Source organism: Phoca vitulina, unplaced genomic scaffold, assembly GCF_004348235.1.
Source record: "Phoca vitulina isolate PV1807 unplaced genomic scaffold, GSC_HSeal_1.0 scaffold53, whole genome shotgun sequence".
Taxonomy (NCBI): Eukaryota; Metazoa; Chordata; class Mammalia; order Carnivora; family Phocidae; genus Phoca; species Phoca vitulina.
Window position 1 is genome coordinate 12,381,308 of NW_022589756.1, and position 14,062 is coordinate 12,395,369.

Sequence of the window (14,062 nt, forward strand, 5' to 3'; positions counted from 1 at the left end):
TTATTTTCAAATTGCTTTATAGTTTTAGTATATTTAAAAAAAATTTAAAAACAAAACTACACACACACACATACACATATATATATACATACACACACACATATTTCAAGTTAGTGTCTGCTCTATTTTTGAAATTTGGAATTAAGTTTTAGTGTCTGAACTCATTCACCTTTCTTTCTGTTGAAGAAGAGAATACACACATAAGTTGTCAAATGGGAACCGTATAGCAGTCTTGTTTGTTCTAATAATCAGGCAAAGAACACTAGTGATAAACACTGGAATTAACAATAATGCTTATACCTCAGACCATTGTGATTTGCTTTACTGCCACATGAAATTTAGACTTTGAAACCAGGTTGGCTTTCTGCCTTTACGAGGAGCTTTCCACATGTGATTGGAGGCATGTTGAAGAGTCAAGGGCTGAAGTCTGTTTCATAGAATATAAAACATCATGTTCCCAACTATAAGTGAAACCCTCAATTAGTTACTTCTCCTTTGACCATTGCTCTTCTGTGGAAATATGTTGTTTTCCTTATTGACCTTACTATGCAAGCCTCTGGTCAACTTGGGGTGCCAGTGCGCATTTTAGGGAGAAGACAAATACATCAGAGGAGCCCTCCTTCTGGCACGGTACTTAACACTGCTGCTTTCAGAAACTTCCTGGAATCATTAGGGTGTGCCATGAAGCCCAGAGGACACTGAAATGCATCTGAACAGATATCACTAACGCCAGGGCCCTAAAGCCTATGCTGAATTTTCACCTTCATTCTACTTTTCACCACCACTACCTAAAATTGTATGGATAATAATTAAATTTAAAGGATGGGATCAGAAAATATAATTTAAAAAATGCCTCCCTTTTTAGGCAATGTCCACAGAGAAATTAAAGTGTCAAAAATAAAGACCCTGCCTCTTGCTAAATTAAAATAAGAAAAAAAAATTTTTTTAAAAATCACTACCCTCTCCCTCACTATTCTATTTATCCCAATTTCAGCCAAAAAGTTCACAGTCAGATGGAGCAGGCAGTCTTGTGCCCTGGACCATGTCCCCCCAACATGGATGCACTTCCATCAACATTTTATTGGAAGATGAATTAACCCAATACCAGTGCTCTTGTGTTTTCCCTCTTCCGAAGGCTGTGGGTCGATAGAGCACAAGAGAATTTATCTCAAGCTGAACGATATTCCCTAGATTCATATTACTGTGAGCAGCAAAAGAAAAGAGCAGTTTTCATGTTCTCTAGAAAACAGAGAATAACCTAGAAAATATGAATGATTGGTTTTAGCTTTTCAAGATTTCCAGATACTCTGTGTACATATTTTAGAGTTCAATACCTTAGACTTATATTAAGTCAAAAGAAATCTAACCTTTAATAGTGACCTTATACTTCTCTTGTGATGGGATAAAATAATCATTAAGTAAAAGACTGATGCTTTCTCCGTTCTCACATAGTGACACATAAGACACCTTTATTGTCTCAGAAATTTTAAATATTTGTAAATATTTAGAAATAAAAAAGAAATTTTTTTAAAAAGGACACCTCGGTGGTTCAGTCGATTAAGCGTCTGCCTTCGGCTCAGGTCATGATCCCAGGGTCCGGGGATGGAGCCCCGCATTGGACTCCCTGCTCAGCGGGAAGCCTGCTTCTCCCTCTCCCTCTGCAGCTCCCCCTGCTTGTGCTCTCTTGCTCTGTCTCTCTCTCTGACAAGTAAATAAATAAAGATCTTTAAAAAAAAAGAAATATTTTAAAAAGCTTTCTACTAGTAATCAAATAATTATAGCACCTCCAGGATTCAGGACTTTCATGAAGTTTTCTTGTTCTTAAAAATCCATCCTTCGTGTTTAAACCGATATACTTTCTATGTCTGTTTAATTTTACGTTCCTATGCATCTTGATGGTCAGTAGACTTTGGGCTCTTTCTAACTGTACAGCATCTACTTGTTTTATTAACATTGTTAATCAAACTTATTATAGACTACTCTATAATCAAAATTAAATGCCTTGCATTTTCAAGGCCTAGCTCTAAGTTCTGACTCCTCTCTCTCTATTTCTTCACCACTCAGAAAATCTCAGTTCATTTTTAGCCCTATGATATAATGGGCACAGATACTTCCCAGTCTGGGATTCCTCAGGCCAGTGGCTTCCAGCATTGCTGCATATCTGAATCATCTGGGGAGCTTTTACAAATATTGGTGCTTTGGTTGCATATCCTATCATCTAGGTTAAAGTCAGGTGTGAATTTTTTTAAAAATGATTTCAATGTGCATAGGATTCATTCATTGGCTTATGGATCATGGACTTCATTTTTGAATAATTTTGGGTTTTTTTTTTTCTCTCTTATTCAAGCAAGACAAATGGCTGTAAGGAAACGAGTAGAAAAACAAAGATGAAAATTATGCACCAGTAATCAAGAAAATGTAAACTGAAACCACAAATGATTTTAAACTATTCTAACTAATGAGGCATTGTGTTTTTTTAAATTTTTATTTATTTATTTTTTAATATTGGTACGAAAAATATCCTTTTTATCTTTACAAAGGACCAAGAATCAGAATGTCTTGGTACCTTTTAACAGCAATACAAGAAAATAAAAAATAATAGAGAAATGTCTTTAAAATTCAGGAAAAAAATTTCCAGCCTAAAATTTTGCGCCAAATTTAGATATTAATTAAGTGAGAGGATGTTTAAAAAAAAATTGTGAACAAGCAAATTCCCAAAAGCTTCATATCTTTATGTACCATTTCTCAAAAAATTATTAAAGGTTATGTTCCACTAAAATGAAGAAATAAGCCAAGAAAGAAAAAAGTATGGGGGCCATGAGAGGAGATCCCACAGAAGAGAGAGGTGGCAGTAATCCCCAGTATAATGATTATGGGAGATCATAAGATCACTGCTATGCTCCAGAGCAAAAAATCTAATTTGGGAGTAAATGCAAAGGAACATAAAGCTAATAAAATATGTGATGAGTCTAACATTGAAGCATAATTTAAATATTTCAGAACTTGTGAGTAAGTTAATGATACATATGGAGGAAACTATGTGAAATACATAAAGCAATTATCAACCTCAAGAAATGTTTTTCAAGACAGGAAAAGTAATCATAGTTTATTGCATGACTTAATTGGAGGTAATATTCACCTTGTCATAATGTAAAAAGTAGATGCTAATCTAACAACAATGACAACGTAACAATATCTGTGTCATGGGAGGACAGAGAAAGAGGTTTATGTTAAGAGGAGTGTTGATAATGTTTGAAAGAAAGCTAAATCCTCATCTGCTGTGGGCATCAGAACATATGCCTAAAACTGGAGCATTTAAAAGTCACAAAATAAACTCATTATTTAGAGAAATTTAGGTAAATCCCCAAAGAATCCATTAAATAAATTGAAGTGACTATCTCTACTTAGGGGGACATAAAGGTATAGGGCAAGGGGCTGCTATCTTAGGTAAGGCTTACATATTAGTTTTTGTGTGTGGCATTATCTATTAGGTAGAGTTTAACTCAGAGTTATTTTAATCCCTACCACATAATATTTCAATGTTGTTGATTTATATACTTATCAGCCTAATAACAAAGTCTGTAGCTAGATAATGGAATGCTTTGGATGTAATGTTATGTGACGATCGTGGGACAACTTGATATGATGGGGAAAAAAATGATTCCTAGAATCAGACCAGTGGTTCCAATTCCAAATGTGCTATTTATTAGCACCTTATGTAATCCTCTCCGAACTTTAATTCCCTATTTTGTAAATGATGAAATGTTACCACTTTCAATGTTATATGGATTAAATGGTATCTATGAACCTGCACAATACCTGGTAACAAGAAGTACTCACCAATTTGTAAGATCTTATTCCTTCTGCCCTGCTAGGTGATAATCTCATTGTGTCTTCTTCAAATTTCTGTAAACACAGTTTTAAATATTAGTGAAGGAATGAAAAAATGGATCTCATAAAAACAAAAATTGTTGGTATTATGATAAATGGTAAATCAGGCATTTACAGGGGACTTCTGGAATGGTGGAGCAATGTTCTCTGTAAATTCACTCCTCCAAAAAAAAGTAACAAAATACTGGAAAAATGGTCAAAATGAACCTTCAGAGACTCTGAAAAGCTTGCAACACACTGAGAAATGTGTATGCAAGTGAAACTGATAGGTTTCTCTAAAAACAGAGGGCATTTAACTATGGCTCCACTCCTGAGTTTCAAGTAGCCTTGAAAACCAACAACCTCTCAACCGCAGAAGCTGTACAATCCAGCAGCCTAGCAGGTCTCCAAGGCCAGCTCCTCAGAAAGTCCATCTCCACAGCTATGTTACTTTTGTCTGGCCTGCTCCCTAGAGGAATCCCACTCAGATTTGTCATCATTGGGCTTTGATTGGGAACCCTCACTGGGAAAATCCTATCCCAGTGCATTTGTTGAAAATGATCTCAAGAAACTGTTTGACACTGCAGCTACCTAAGGCTGTGATACCAGTTGGGCAAACAAGAGCCTGAACAAAAATTTTAAAAGAAGATCTGAGGAATGAGATGCTCATAGGCAGCTTTGAGAAGTTCTGGTATCCTCTTGTAGATCTAGAGGATACACACACACGTGTAAGGCCATGGAAAGACCTGGGAGGGCCCCAACCTCTCACCTCTGGCTGACCTCAAACCCTGTGCAAGCAAGGAAGTGAAGGTAAAGTCATGAACGTTAAAGGCATGCCCCCAAACATGAAGTCCTCTGGCAAAGGGTGGAAGACTTATTGGTTCAGGGCATTAAGGAAACCTCTGACCAATCACTAGTTGACCACTAAAGTCACTGAGCGGAGACCTCTGTGGCTGCACACTATGAGGATATGCAGATTTTATCAGTCCAGGTAAGTCATTAAACAACAAACAACAACAATACGAAACACCAGCAACAACCAACTGTGGGATGCAAGTGGGAGGTCTGGTTTCCAGAGTTGCCACATTGTATTATCTAATATATCTAATGTTTTTAACAACAACAAAAAAATATGTGACATGCAGAAATATAGGGCCCATACACGGAGGAAAAAAAAATTGAAACAGCCTTAAGAGGTTCAGACGTTGGACTTAACCAAATAGGACATTTACAAAGTCATTAAAAATATCTAGATCAAGGAAACGAGACCAAATGAGATTAATGACTTATATAATGGCCAACATCAGTGTTCAAAGGAGACTATGAATTTGTGATTTTCAATGCAGATTATTTCACAGAATGATTGCCTTCAATTTTAAGCATCTGTGTGTCTACAAATATAAAAAAAATACATTCTTTTTTTAAAAAACTGATAATGAAAAATATGGAATTATTTGAAAATATTCTAAATAGACTTTATGTTTTAATCTCTCTTTCAGGCCCTCCTGTAAATGTCACATGCAACATATTCATAAACAGCTTTGGCTCTATCGCTGAGACAACCATGGTAGGCATGTTTACTTTGTAACAAGTTTCACACTGGAGTAATTTGTGATTACATTAATGACAAATTTTTCTGGTAGTGTTATGTAATTTAAAGCCAAAATTAATATAATGAGATTTTAAAAAATAAAATTAATAGTATAATTAAATTGCAATCAACTGCAGGTAATAGCATTTCATTTGGAGATGGTATATTAGAGAATAAATGTAACTGAAAACAAGATTGATTTTTCCCATTTTGGTAATTAAATATTAAATCTCAAATTAAAACTAAAATTTTGCCATATAATTTATTTCTTTTTAATGCTCTTTAATAACCAGACATAAACATAGGAGCAAATAGTTTCATGTTCAATTATTCTGTATACTTATAGTGTGTTTATAATATTATTTTAAGTATTTTATTTGGTTACTTTTCCAAATGAATGTAGTATTTGCTCAGATATCATAAATATTTTGTGAATTGTGGTATATGCCTTATTTTACTGAAACTCATTGAACAGAGACTTCATTAGTACGTAATCGAGAACATTTTATATAATGAAGTTATTAAAGCCAAAAAGTCATCATTACAGACCAAGTTTATTCTGATTTGATTTTAATTTTATAACTTTCTCTAAAGATCATGTTGTATCTCTGCTTTGCACTACAGCTTTTATTGAGCATTTTAGCTGAAATAAAATGCAGAGATAGACTCATGAACCACTCAATATCTGTAAAATTGTCTGGCAGGCAACTTTTTTTAATTGAAACTATGTATGGTTGTTCTTAAATTACCTAGAATTATACTCTAGTCCTAAATTTAGCAACTATAATTTGCATTAATTTTCAAAGTTGATTTTAGCAAAATAGGATGTGAAATACTGAAAGATTTATTAGCTTCCAAAACCATTATTAAGTAGTGAGCCATGCTCATTGTACATATCTCAGAATGACTTGATAGCAAATTCTCTAAGGAAAAATAATCTAATATGTAAATTATTATGGGTGGTTGTAGGGGTGTGTGTGTGTGTGTGTGTGTGTAAAAGATCTATCTCAACAGGAAGAGACTTTACTCAGGTATCTTTTTTTTAGTTCTCTTTTCCTCATGTGTGCAATATTTAGTCATTTAGTGGCATCTCTGTGGTTTTATCAAACAATATAATATAACTACAATAAAAGCATCAGTGAAGAAGAACTGAACTCACATATTTGGGCATTATATAGAATTATATTAACTACAGTGCATAAATTAACATGAATGTGTGTGTGTTTGTGTAAAAACAGAGAAAATGTATATAATTTGCTTGCATAAGCACAGTGTTGTTCTGGTGCAATTCTGACTCTAAAATGACTATAATCCTGTTTTAGGCTTTGACGTATTCTGGATTCTCACTGGGTATTTGGTCCTGATTTATATCCTGCACTTGTACTATTGGGGAGAAAAATTTTCCTCTACCCGTCAAGATTCTTTTGGCTGGTTTAAGAACTAAATTGACATGAGACAGTTAATAGAGGATAATCAAATTTAATAGCATACATCTGAGGAATTCACATAAACAAGAGATTCCAAAGATAGACAAAATGTGGTATATATGTCATTCTGAACTAGGGAGAAGGGGATAGGAGTCTGGAACTACAAAAGCAAGGAAAGCAATTCACAGGAAGGTGAAAAAGAGTAAATGTTTGGTCAACAAATGTTTGCTGGGCCATTCAGAAACAATGGGACATTGAGAGGACTTTGATCAAATAGGCCTTGCCAGCTTCCTACCTGTTTACCAGGGCCCAGTTCATATTATAACTATAGTTATCTATGGTGCTACCTCCCTTCCTGGAACAGGTCCTCTATCTAAATTCTTTTAGGCAGTTAGCAAAAAGAAAAACTTCTTGAGTTTTCTGTTTCTTAAAAATAATCAACCTAAAATAATCCATATGCCAAAGAGACACATTTTGGGATGGAAAATTTTGTTCCTCTACCGTACATTCTTAGTCCAAATCGTATTTAAAGATGAAGGAATCTTTGCTAGCTTTTTTCTATTTAGACTTTCCAAATTGTATTTCGAGCCCTGGCAACTTTCTCATTTTAATAGCTGCTATACACACCCTGTACAATCTCAAAAACCTAAAAATATGTTTATACTTTCTCTTTTGCAAGATCGTTTCCACAAAATACTTTCAGCAGCAATAGTGGGAAAAATTTACAGCCTTACTTGTCTTTGTGGGATGGAGGAAGAGACTTGGAAAAAAGAGAAGACGTGGCCAGATTTCCTTCTCATTAAAACCAGAAAGATTGTCAGGTTCCTGAGGGTCTTTGCTTTTTATAACATAATTCATCAGTCTACCACTAAAGGGTCGTAGCACACAATCTAGAGGATGATTACACCAGCTAAATTTCTTACCTGTAATAATTTTAGACTCCCTTTATAAAATAATATTACAAAAAAATCTTGCAGAATATTGCAAATACACTCTCTCAGTGACTCTTACTCGGTTTTATTTCCTTTCTCTAACATAGAAATCCTTTCTATTCCTACATATTCTATCATAATGTATTTTTTTGAAATCATTTTTAGCATCTATCACTTTCCTCTTCAGAATCACAAGCAACATCAATGACCATTAATCAGACATCTCAGAGATAAAGTATTATAAAATTTACTATGTCCACCTTGGTATCTTTCTTTTTAGTCTTCTAAACATTCAAATAGGTGATATTATTTCTATTCATATGATCAGATTCAATATTTGTAAACTTTTTAATGGTATTAGGTAGAAGAGCTGCAACATGGTATCCACATACATAGGAATGGAGAAAATTAACACTTATTATTATATTTCTATCCTACGATTCATAGAGGGGCGCCTGTGTGGCTGAGTTGGTTGGGCTTCTGCCTTCTGCTTGGGTCATGATCCCGGGGTCCTGGGATCAAGTCCTGCATGGGGCTCCCTGCTCAGGGGGAATCTGCTTCTCCCTCTGCCTTCCTCCCCCCAACTTGTGCTCTCTTTCTTCGCTCACGCTCTCTCTCCCAAATAAATAAATAAAAATCTTTAAAAAAAAAGATTCACAGAATATTTTCATACCCCTGATTAAGTTGATAAATTTTATTCATAGTTTCTACCATCACAGCTCTGCAACTAAACTTTGTCCCATTATTTTATTTGCTGTAATATTGTTTAAATTAATTTGTTTTTATAAAAGCATTTATATATTTTTAAAAATATTTACATTTCTTATACTAATACAGTTTACTTTTGTTTTTATAATACAAATGACCTAATTCAACTAAGACAATATATTAAAATAGTGAGGATGGAATTTCAAATTACCTATAATCATTAATGGATATCTTCGCACCTGAGATCTCATATCTAAAATAAATCTAAATAATTCTCCCAATCTATATATCTCCGCTTAACAAAGACCTTAACTGTCTTCAATGTCTGTGTACTGACCAAATATATTAAGCTCCCTCTGCTGGTCTAGTTTCTCGCAACTGTATCTTTCCCCATTTTAAAATTCATCTTTAGTCCATTTGAGGTAATTATTTGATTCTTGAGAAAATTTCTCTAGTAAATATTCTACATGCTTACCCATTTGTTTTGAAAATTAAGTTAACTCAAAATTTTAATGTATTTTGCATTTTCTTCTTGCACCAAACTTATTTTTTTTAAATATTTTTAAATGCATTGGGGCATCTGGGTGGCTCAGTATATTGAGTCCAACTCTTGATTTCGGCTCAAGTCATGATCTCACGGTTCTGGGATCAGGCCCCAGGCATCATCTGGCTCCATGCTCAGCAGGGAATCTGCTTGGGATTCTGTCTCTCCCTATGCCCCTCCCCCTGCTCATGCTCTTTCTCTCTCCACCTCCCCTTAAATAAATAATAAATCTTTAAAAAAAAATTTATGTGCATCTTTCCAAGAGCATAAATTCAAAATTATTTTTAACTGTGAAACTCATCATTTCCCAATATTTATTTGTCTAATTAACTTAATGTAGTTCCAACCATACTCATTTGAGCACAATTTTATTATTCTTGACATGTAATCATCAACTGTTTCTTATAAATATTCTGGAAATTTTAAACTTCCTTGTTTCTCTTACATCTGAGTCATGTGTCATATGTAACGAGATTCTATAAGGACATGTTCAGCCTTCATTATTCCAAGTTCACATTCTTCTTAAGCAGACAATGATTTTTCAACTATTGGAAACCACAGTTCTTAAAAAAAAAATAAATGCAAGATGAAACTGGTTTACCACCATTACAGTCATTCTTGTTCCCCTTTTGTAACATGGCTTTGGTAAGGGAGGTGCATCTGTCCTGCCTTCTAAACCTGTGGTAACAGAAGGAGCTCATTCATGATTGTTTTTATTGCTTCTCTGAGGGGAAGCTTAAGATCTCCACATTAATGTGGCTCCTGCAAACCTGTTATGAGTTGTGGATAAGGCTTAAATGCCAGGATGAAAGCATTTGTAAGTTGGGCTTTTTTAAAAAACAAACAAACTCATTTATGAATGTAGTAATTTGGGTGTGCATAGATAGCAGTGTCTCAAACTGAATATATTGGCTTACCCTCCTATCTTCAGAAAACAGATGGCTCTCCATCTTGTTACACATATGTTAGAGAGAGAGAATTGCTCGGCTATGTGCCTTAAGTCAATATTTACTCATTGAGCCATTACTTTTCACGAATGCCGATAGAATAAATTATATTTACAAAATAAAAAAAAAGATTTGATGTTTTGATATAATAGTTTTTCAAGTGTCTGTAGACAGATGTGTGGTGGGGTTGGATAAGAGTATCTGAAGGTCTGCTGTGATCTCACAGAATTGTCAAACTGTACATTTTCTCAACTTTTCACATAAGTGATGCGTTCACGTATTAGTTGCAACAATAATCATACATAAGTAGATGCTACTTTGAATTGTTGGATCATTATAATCTCCAAAGAAATCTAAGCCAGTATGGCATACAAAATTTATAGTGTCCATTTACAGATTCTTAATGGAAAATCCTACCCATTCTTTTTTTCTAAGTATATTTTTATCAAATAAAGTTGTTTTAATCAATTAGAGTTATTACCTATGCAAAAGTACCTACGCATACGTAATGTAACACTCATGTGTCTATCATCTTAAGAAATTAAACATTAAAAATAAATTGAAGCTGACCATATACTCTTGCCCCAAACACTGCCTCACTACCTTTCCAAAAGAAGCTTTGTTCCTGAATTTGATATCAAGAGATAAAGTTCCATTCTACAGTCATGAAAACATGAACAAAATAGCCATACTGTAGTATCCACATATAATTTGATTTTTTGGTTCAAATTCATGTTTTTTGACATAAGCCTTCAACTCTTTCATTTCGTTTTCATTTCAGGAAAGTATTCCATATTATATTTATATTGTATTTGTCTGTTCTACATTTGCTGAACATTTTGATTGTTTTTAATGTTTTTACTACTACAAAAACTCTGGATTGAAAATTGTTGCATATTTTCTTCTAATATGCATATGCAAAATATTCTGTAGGATATATACCCAGGAGTGGAATTATTTGGCCCAAGGTTATATTCTCAGAAATGAAATTATTTGACTTAAATATTACTAAATTGCACTCCAAAGTGGCCATTTTGTCTTAAACACCTACTATTAATTTTATGAGATTTTCTATTGTTTTACATCTCCCACAACTAATATTTACTCACTTCGGATATAATTGCTGTTATTACATACTTCCTTGATTAATAGGGTGGTTATGCGTTTTTCTTGATTTTTTTTTTTTCACCATTCTGGTGTCCTTTGTGCAAAATGCCTTTTTATATCTTTTCTACATTTATGCTTGTTTATTTTTACAATGTACACACCAACATACAGTACACACACACATATATTATTCTGAAGATGAATGCTTTGTTACACGCATTTTAAATACCAATATTGCTTTTTTTTTCAGTGTGTTCATGATGTCTTTTGATGTATACATTATTTTCATTTTAATTTACAAAATCTAACCTTGTTTTACTCACTGGTTTGTGCTTTGTCTGAAGAAATCCTTCTCTCATCCAAGTTCATAAAGACATTTTCTTATATTTTCTCCTAAAAGCATTTTGCTTTTCCTATTTAGGTTTTAGTCCACCTGGAATTTTGTGTAGTTGTATATGTATATATGATGTGCAGTAGACATTTATTTTTTTTATTTCACAATTGGATAATTACTTCTACTAATTTACAATTGTACCTCTGTCATATATATTCATATATATTGAATTCTTAATTTCAGAATTCTTAATTTTGTGCCAATGGTCAATTTTTCTATACCTGCACCAATATTATAGTCTTCTTCAATATAGCTTTAAATTGGACTTGATATTTAGTAGGACAACTTTCCAAACACACATTTGATTCTTTTTCAAAGTATTCTTGACTCTTGGAAGTTTGCTTTTTCATATAAATTTTAGAATTATCTTGTCAAGTTCCACAAAATAAACGTGAATTGACTATATGAAGGAGTGTTGAAAGAATTGTCACCTTAAAATATTGAGTCTTCCCAACCATGAATATAATGTATCTCTCCTTTTACTTAACAAAGTCATATAATTTCTCATAAATTTCTTGAGTATCTTTTAATGTTAATAATTTCCCCTTTATTTTTAAAATATATCTTTAAAAATTGCAACATTTTAGTTATATTTTCTAATTCTTTATTGCTGGTATATAGGAATACGATTGTTTTTTACATTGTTTTAATATGCTTTCATTTTAGCCCTAAGACTTTCCAGTTCCTTCATGCAATCATTTTATCTAGCAATAATATGTTAATTTGTTCCTCTTGGTCCTTATATGCTTTCCATCTTTTACTTGTCTTGCTGTTTTAGCAAAAACAGTATTGAGTGAAATTTACATTGTTCCCTGGCTTTAAAGGGGATATATCTAGTATTTCCAAAATAAATATGATGTTTGCTTGAGTTTGGTATAGTTGACTCCTGTGTTCTTTTCACGTATCCCCATCATTTTGTTTTTGGTGTACTTTCTTGCATCCTGCCACCACAAGATGTTCTGGACTCATCTTGTATATTCCCTGCTCCAGCCCTAGAATCGGCAAATTCTCCAAGGATCCCTGGTTCCTTTTATTGAAGAACAGTATGAGAAACCCAGATCTGGTTACTAGGTATGGTCATTACTACACAAGTGTCGTTGCTTCTAGGCCTTCCCAGCAGACAGAGCTTAGAAATGTGTGTATGTATGTGTGTGCAAATGTTATAATTTAAATTTTATTTTCCAATTGTTTCTATGAATAGATAGACAATTATATCTTGGAATATTGACATACATCCTAAGAACTTGATAACCTAGGTAGTTCTAGTAGTAGTTTACCAATTTCTTTGTATTTTCTATGAATATGTTCAACAAACTGTCTGTACATTTGTACATCTTCCTTTCCAATATTTATGCTTTAAATCGCTTTTCCTCCCTCTCTCCTTCTTCTCCTCTTTCCCTCCCTTTCCCTCCTATCTTATTGCACTGGTTCACAAGTCCTGTACAATGATAAATAAAATGGATAGAGAATGACCACCTTTGTTTGTTTGTTTGTTTGTTTTTTCTGATGTCAGTGAGAAAGCATGCAATATTTTGCAATTAAGAATGGTATTAACTGGGGCGCCTGGGTGGCTCAGTCGGTTGAGCGTCTGCCTTCAGCTCAGGTGGTGATCCCAGGGTCCTGGGATGGAGTACCACGTTGGGCTCCCTGCTCAGTGGGGAGCCTGCCTCTCTCTCTACTTTCCCACCCTGCTCATGCTTGTGTTCTCCCTCTGAAATAAATAAAATCTTAAAAAAAAAAAAAAAAGAATGGTATTAACTGTAGATTTCTCCTAAGTGCTCTTTATCAGCTTGAGGAAGCTTTCTTCCATTACTTGTACACTAAGTTGTTTTTTTGTTTTTTTTTTAGTCACAAACAGGCATTGAATTTTATCCAGTGTTATCTCAGCATTCATGGAAATGATTGACTTTTCTCCTTCATTCTGTTAGTATTATGGGTTAGATTCAAATCAATCAAATATATATTGATTTTCAATTAGAAAGTCATCTTTGCAGGTCTGGGATAAACCCCATTTGATCATAATTGATTCATCTTTTTATGCATTGCTGGATTTAACTTTCTGATATTTGGTTTAGGATTTTTGCTGCTATATTCATTTTGGATATTGAACTATAATTTTCTTGCATTGTCAAGAGCACTGTGTGGTATCAGTGATTACACTAGTGGGAAGTATTCATTCTTCCCCTACTCTGTAAAATAGTTTGTGTAAAACTGTCATCATTTCTTCCGGAATTATTTGGTAAAATTTACTAGTAATGCCATCTGTGCTGGTCATCCTACTTGGGGAAAGATTAAAATTATAGATCCCATTCTTGAACAGATAGAGGACTATTCACTTTTTCTACTGTGTACACTTTGCAAAAGTTTTGTTTTTTAAGAAATATATCCATTTCTTTAAAAATTTCAAATTACTGACATAAACATATATAGTTCCATATCATTTCATCTGAGGGGATCTTTTTAATGCCACCATTTTCATTCCTTTCATTAATAATTTTGTTTTAGCTCCTTTTTTTCTTTTTTTTTTTTTTTTTTTTTTTTT

At 33.6% G+C, this 14,062-nt stretch overlaps 1 protein-coding gene across 2 annotated transcripts in view; it reads left to right on the forward strand.

Moving 5' to 3' along the window:
* The window catches only part of GLRA3 (glycine receptor alpha 3), a 197,468-nt gene that overhangs the window by 51,779 nt on the left and 131,627 nt on the right, over window positions 1-14,062 (forward strand). For both annotated transcript variants that reach the window (XM_032389063.1, XM_032389064.1), the window contains exon 3: window positions 5,370-5,437. In XM_032389063.1, the coding sequence (XP_032244954.1) occupies window positions 5,370-5,437 (68 nt within the window). The remainder of the gene's footprint in view (window positions 1-5,369; window positions 5,438-14,062) is intronic.